A 6905-nucleotide genomic window follows, 5' to 3' on the forward strand; every position below is an offset into this window, starting at 1 on the left:
TTACAATCTTATTTAATCCAATATTATTTGATTTTTTATGTATAAATTTGTAAAATATGATTGTTAAATTTTTTGTTTGTAAATCATAACTTCATATGTAAACTATCAAATTTTATTAATTCGGATTGTATATGTATATTTACAATAAGACTGTTCCCGATCTGTTCTTTTCCCAAGAATTCTTCCAAAAAGAACAGACCTTCTTATCAAAAGCCAACGAGAGGGCGCTATCGAACTTACATTCGGTGACGCTCTCTCGGTAAGCTTGAATTCGCGGGAATACGCGGGAAATTGAGTCAATTGAGAGGAGGTTACTCGCACATGCCTGAACGTGGAGTGAAGAGCGCCTAAGAAGTAAGGTATAAGATTATCTTAATCTCCGTCAACGATGTCGAGTCCTGTTAGACCGCCGAGGACTCCTGTCCCTCAGGATGACAATCGTTCCCCGAATGGCACGCCGAACCGTACACCGAACCGCACACCGAATCATACTCCTAGGCGGCATCCTCGGACTCCAACCTCCAGGACTCCCTCGGCCGCCGGAACACCCAGAGTCGCTGGCTCCGCCAGACAAGGTTTGTATGAAGAATATCCATTAATTATCTTTATTTTTAAAAATGACGCATTGTATTCAAACTGTTACATTTGTCACACGTAGGTACACCTCAGAGAAGACCAGGTAACCAACCGGTAGACACTCCATTACGATGGGGCAACCGTCAAACACAGGAGACCATTGCGCCGTCGTCGGAGGGCTTGTCGTCTATGCCATTGTCTTCTCCGAATCGACAGCCGGAGACAAGTCCTCTCGCTGCTGGCATGAGTGAGATAGAACTGTCGTCTCCACTAAATTATGGAACCCCTAGCTCTTTGGTGTCAATTCGTACTCCTCGTAGTGGTGTCAGGGGTACACCGATTCGACAGAGACCAGACGTTCAGTCTGACAGACGTGTGCGGCAAGTTAACTTAAATGAAACTGTAAGTTAAAATGTATATGTCAGTATTAAGGTAGATGAAATTATTAAATTATTAATAGTTAAATTTTATTCGTAGATACCAGAGAATGATGAAGACAGAGAAAGAACGTCCGAGGGTGAGAACGGCCCGCAATTGATAATCTGGGGTACAAGTGTCGTAGTGGATCGCATCAAGCAGCAATTCAGGCGATTTGTTACATACTTTATTGATCCAGAAGCAGAGAATGATGAATTGCCTGAAAACATGAATCTAACAGAACCACTCTATTTACAGAAACTTGAGGAGATACATATATTAGAAGAGCCTTATTTAAATATAAACTGTGCTCATCTTGAGGCTTTTGATGCACAGCTTTATAATCAATTGGTACTGTATCCTCAGGAAGTTATACCAGCATTTGATTTAACTGCTAACGAAATATTTTTTGAGAAATTTCCTGGGGCAGCATTGGAACATTCAATTCAAGTACGTCCTTATAATGTTACGAGGACTACAAGTATGCGCCTCCTGAATCCAGAGGACATAGATCGATTGATCACGATTACTGGAATGGTCATTAGAACATCAAATATCCTGCCGGAAATGCGAGAGGCATTCTTTAAATGCATCGTATGTTCCTTCACAACGACTGTGATCATCGACAGAGGTCACATAGCCGAACCCACAGTGTGCACTCATTGCAATAACAATTTCTGCTTCAGTCTGGTACACAACCGTAGTCATTTCACCGACAAACAAATGATCAAGTTGCAAGAGTCACCAGACGATATGCCAGCTGGTCAAACTCCTCATACAGTAGTGCTTTTTGCACATCATAATCTAGTTGATGCTGTCTCACCAGGTGATAGAGTTTCTGTCACTGGTATATATCGTGCGTTGCCTATACGCGTTAATCCTCGACAAACCAATGTCCGGGCTATCTACAGAACACACGTTGACGTGGTTCATTTTAGAAAACAAGATTCAAAGCGGTAAGCATTTCTAATTTTGATTTTATTTTACATTTTCGTGAATTTGTTTTATTGCATATGTAGATTATACGAGCAAGAGGACGGCAAGCGCCATGCATTTCCACCAGAAAGAGTGGAATTGTTGAAATTACTGTCACAAAAGGAGGACATATATGAACGATTGGCGCGACACATTGCTCCCAGCATCTACGAGAACGAGGATGTCAAGAAGGGTATATTGTTACAATTGTTAGGCGGTACGAAGAAAGAGCAGAACGAACGAACTAAAAAACATTTCCGGTCCGAAATTAATATACTCCTATGCGGAGATCCGGGTACAAGTAAATCACAACTGTTACAGTTTGTCTTCAATTTGGTACCGCGCTCACAGTATAGCAGCGGAAAGGGTAAATAATTCTTGATAATGATAATTGGAATCTTAGCTTTTGTTCGTATTTGTTATCTCATGTTCGTTTCTCATGTCGTTCGTATCTTACATTTTTTTTCTCAGGTTCCAGCGCTGTTGGCTTAACCGCCTTTGTAACGAAAGATCCGGAAAGCCGTCAATTAGTATTGCAAACTGGCGCTCTGGTGCTTGCAGATAACGGTATCTGTTGCATCGATGAATTTGATAAAATGAACGATAGCACGCGCTCAATACTGCACGAAGTTATGGAACAACAAACACTGAGTATTGCAAAAGCGGGTATCATTTGTCAATTAAATGCGAGAACCAGTATTCTAGCAGCGGCTAATCCTTGCGAGTCGCAGTGGAATAAAAATAAAACAGTAAATATATCCATCAAATTATAATGTACCTAATATCTTAGACCAACGAGAAAGCAGTCTTATGAAATATCGCACTTGTTTTTAGGTAATAGAGAATGTCATGTTGCCACACACATTGATGTCACGTTTCGACTTAATTTTCCTCATGCTGGATCCCCAGGACGAAGTATTTGACAGGAAACTTGCCAGGCATTTGGTATCATTGTATTATAAATCTGAGTTGGAAGAAGAAGACGATATTGTGGATATGAGTATCCTGCGTGATTACATAGCTTACGCCAAGGAACATGTACAACCTTCTCTTAATGAGGAGAGTCAACAGAGATTGATTCAGGCTTACGTCGATATGCGCAGAGTAGGAAGCGGCCACGGACAAATTACGGCTTATCCGAGACAATTGGAATCACTGATAAGACTCGCCGAAGCACACGCTAAAATGCGATTCAGCAATGTAGTGGAGATTATGGATGTCGAGGAAGCTTGGAGGTGAGAGTGGATAAAATGTGGTTAATAATAAATATTAGAAATAAATTTAACACTACTCATAATTGTCAGATTACATCGTGAGGCATTAAAACAATCTGCTATCGATCCATTGAGCGGTAAAATCGATATTAGTATCTTGACGACTGGTATGTCATTGGCAGCAAGAAAACGAAGGCAGGAGCTGGTCGAAGCGTTGAAGAAGCTCATCAAGAGTAAGGATAAAGTACCCACATTAAACTACCAGAAGATCTTCACGGAATTGAAAGAATCGTCTAGCACGGTAAATTCATTTATTTATCCATTATTATTCATTCATTATTTATTATTTATTTGTTATCGTTTTTATTTTATTTTTTAATACGTGCTGCAGAAAAGGTTTCTTTAATTTTACTTTTTCTTTTTTAGTTGGTGACGCGCGAGATGTTTGAAGATTCTCTGAAAGAGCTGCAGGATGATGGTGTTGTGATTGTAACAGGCAAAAATACCATTCGTGTTTGTTAAAAATATTTCCTTTGCGTTACGTTCTTTAGAATAGTAATACTATGCAAATATAACTAATAATCCATTATTACTATAAATTTTGTGAGAAATCGTATGTTAGGATACTTTTTTATATCGAATTTTTTATTTTTTGAGACTTATTAATAATAATGAAAAATATTTTGTAAACGCTAACCTAACCATAAAACCTAAGCATAAAAAATTACTGACAAGTATATAAATATTTTTTATCTTTGAAGTTTCCTGAATTGTTATTTTTGCCTTTAATAAAATAGCAAACAGTATATTTTAAAATTTATATTATGCTTTCTCTTGCACGTGAAGTATTTCTATTCAATATGACTTCTGAATTTAATTCTCTTTTATGTTATCGAAATTTGTTTCAAAACTGAAAGAGAAGATTAAATTTATGATTAGAATTCAAAAGGGTATGCTTTATATTTTTTAATTAAACGTCTTGAATCGAGATAGTCAATGATCATTTTTTCTCAGCTCTTTACAAAATTGATATCGAAATTGTTTGCACGACAAAAGATATCTCTTTATTCCAGCAACGCTTCGGATAATTAAGAATACAACAGTAAAATGCATATTAAGTGTTATCAATTTGATTTGAACCATCTTATGTGCATAGCTTGTGTACATACATGTACAATTCACGCCCACGCTTTGTGCGCGGGCGTCCCAGCGGAGGCGTCGTACTACGTTTTGCTCTTGCGATGACCTTGGAAACTCCCACGCTACTCTCACCGGGTAGTTTGGTGGGGATATTCGTTCATCGATGTTTCAACCACCCACACCTCACGATTTTCATCCCTCCGAACTACGATGCTCCCTGCTCTCGTAACGATCAATGGTGAGAGAGCTCAAGTATTTCCAAATTATCGTATCCTAACAATTGAAGCAGAATTCGATTAAATTTAACAATACTAGTGTTTCTATAATATTATAGTATCTCTACATTATATAGTGTCTTTAAACGATGCCAGAGTCGCTCGCTTTTGAAGCTTGCGATTAATCTTTCACGTTGTTTGAAGTAAACTACGTTAAGATATTGAACATGTATATACGTATTGGATGCTATGCACTACAGGTAATTTGTTACGGGAGAAGTTCAAGTGGGACATTTATTTTCCGGTAAATAATTAATCTTATTGAAGTAACTTATTCATTAAAAATAAATCGAATAATTGTTATTTCAGTTACTAAAAATCTACAAAAAATTTCCCACGACACTTATTTCGCAGCTGTAATTGAGATATGTGTCGAAATTTAATTTTCACATAATATATTCGCTAAAACCGTGTTCAGATTTCCCACCCGAATGCTACACAGGTATCATTTACCCTTGTTCATCGTTAAACAACAGTAAAATATATGGGGAGTGGAAATGTGAAATGCCCTAACGTCATTTTCTCTCCCCCTCGTGCCCCACGCAATATGGCTTCGGTTTCAAACTTCTTCAATATCAAAACGAAATTTGATACATTCGGCTACAAGTGTACCGGCTAGGCCGTGTAAGCGTCCAATTTCAATTGTTATTTGAAGGGCTCGCTACGACTAGCCGCGCAAAAGTGTCCGTTGCTTCATTGTTCATTCCATTCTTATTGGTGTTATGCAAAGGGTATCGTACGCAACTCGTCCCCGTAGAGATTTATACACACGTGAGTACAGTTGCGTACTCGGGTGCACCATCATCTATGAACGATCAGCACGTAACCGAACACAGTCGCACGGTCGCACGTGTGCGCGTAGCCGGTGGTAGCCGGCGAAGGGAGGAAGAGAATGGGATTGTGTACAGAAGGGGGATGACGAGGGGATGGAATCGAGAAAGAAGACTTGCTAACGAACCGGAGGAAAGGAGACGGAATAAGGCAGGAGTGGGGATGCGCCCGATCGTTAAAGCAGCATGACTGTCCCCACCTCGCTCGTTCCCTCACGCCCAAGCAGCCCATTCATAAAGTTGCGTCCGCTAATTCTTAGCATCCTCCCGTTCAACGTTTCCCCATTCGGCGTCGCGCGAATGTAGGGTGATTTGGACAACGAAGAATAATACGTGCGATTCCCTCTCTCCTAGAATTTTCATTCGCATTTATCTGTCGCAAAAAATGGAACGGAGAGGAGAGACAAATAAGTCGTAGAAGATTAGACGTCCAAAATGTAGATTATGATTTGGACGTCTCGATACATTGCGGTACTTTTTTATCAAATATGGATTTTTTCCATATTAAATCAAGGTAGGGCGATTACGTAACATTCGCCCTAGGGCGGAAACATGAAAAGCGAAAAACTTCTCAACTACTTTTCATGACAAACATTTTCGCTTTTCACGTTCCCGTTTGGGGAGAAAGTTGTGCGACCCTAATCTTCAAAATCCTAAATATTTGATGACATATCAGTCAAAAAGTTTTCAAAATTTATTTGTAGAAATAGTATAGAGAATTTTAGATACAGATGGATGGAAAATTTTATACTAAAAAAGCAAAAAATTTAATACTTTTTATCATTATCAAATTATTAATAATTTTTTTTAACATTCTTTTCATTCGGAATTCATTTTCAAATGTTATACTGTTAAATTCACAAATGTCAGAATACAACCAAATTGAGTTGTTTTTAATTATTTATGTAGGTCGCCATTACTCAATATGTCGATAATTTAACTAAAGCAATTTCATTCAATAAATTCTATTAAATTTGACTCATTTAGTTGATTATTTACTAAATGCATACGATAGTATTGTTTAAGCGATTACAGAAACGTGTTGATTTATATTTTGACATGAAGATAAAAATAATAAAATGTCATTTAACTCAACGCGCGTATTGGATGAAAATTGCTCCTTTGATATCTCCAACAGTGTAGCTTTTACAGCTGGTGACGCAATACTGATTTTATTGTTGGCTTGGCCTTCTGCCTCCTGTATACCGTACATAAATTAATCATGTCTATTTTATCACGACGAGGTCATTAAAGATTCGTGCCAATTAAAGATTCATTGATGTTTAACGATCCATGACGTGATTCGCGCGAGAGGATTGACCGCGTCGCGCTTCTGCGCGGCCCCAACGCAACACCTGTTCCTCGGGATGAGATCTGACTTTGCCCGATCGACCCTGGCTGGTGGCTGAAGGTCATCGTCGCCGTCGCCGTCGCCGTCGCCGTCGTCGTCGCCGTCGTCGTCGCGGGGTAGGGGTAGG

General features: G+C 38.9%; 1 protein-coding gene across 1 annotated transcript; it reads left to right on the forward strand.

Annotated features, from left to right (window-relative positions):
- Nucleotides 1–255: 255 nt before the first annotated feature.
- Nucleotides 256–3771, forward strand: LOC108751339 (DNA replication licensing factor MCM4). The gene is made up of 8 exons (XM_018491447.1): nucleotides 256–575; nucleotides 659–978; nucleotides 1054–1949; nucleotides 2013–2335; nucleotides 2440–2717; nucleotides 2803–3203; nucleotides 3273–3483; nucleotides 3609–3771. The coding sequence occupies exons 1-8, from the start codon at nucleotides 389–391 to the stop codon at nucleotides 3702–3704; spliced, it is 2712 nt and encodes a 903-aa protein (XP_018346949.1). The 5' UTR covers nucleotides 256–388; the 3' UTR covers nucleotides 3705–3771.
- The last annotated feature ends 3134 nt before the right edge of the window (nucleotides 3772–6905 follow it).

This window comes from Trachymyrmex septentrionalis, unplaced genomic scaffold (assembly GCF_001594115.1).
Source record: "Trachymyrmex septentrionalis isolate Tsep2-gDNA-1 unplaced genomic scaffold, Tsep1.0 scaffold44, whole genome shotgun sequence".
Lineage (NCBI taxonomy): Eukaryota > Metazoa > Arthropoda > Insecta > Hymenoptera > Formicidae > Trachymyrmex > Trachymyrmex septentrionalis.

Coding starts and splice junctions, on each gene's coding strand:
- LOC108751339 (XM_018491447.1), top strand. CDS start 389: ATGTCGAGTCCTGTTAGACCGCCGAGGACTCCTGTCCCTCAGGATGAC. Junction 2,336..2,439: donor ACAGTATAGCAGCGGAAAGG/GTAAATAATTCT, acceptor TTTTTTTCTCAG/GTTCCAGCGCTGTTGGCTTA. Junction 3,484..3,608: donor TGAAAGAATCGTCTAGCACG/GTAAATTCATTT, acceptor TTTCTTTTTTAG/TTGGTGACGCGCGAGATGTT.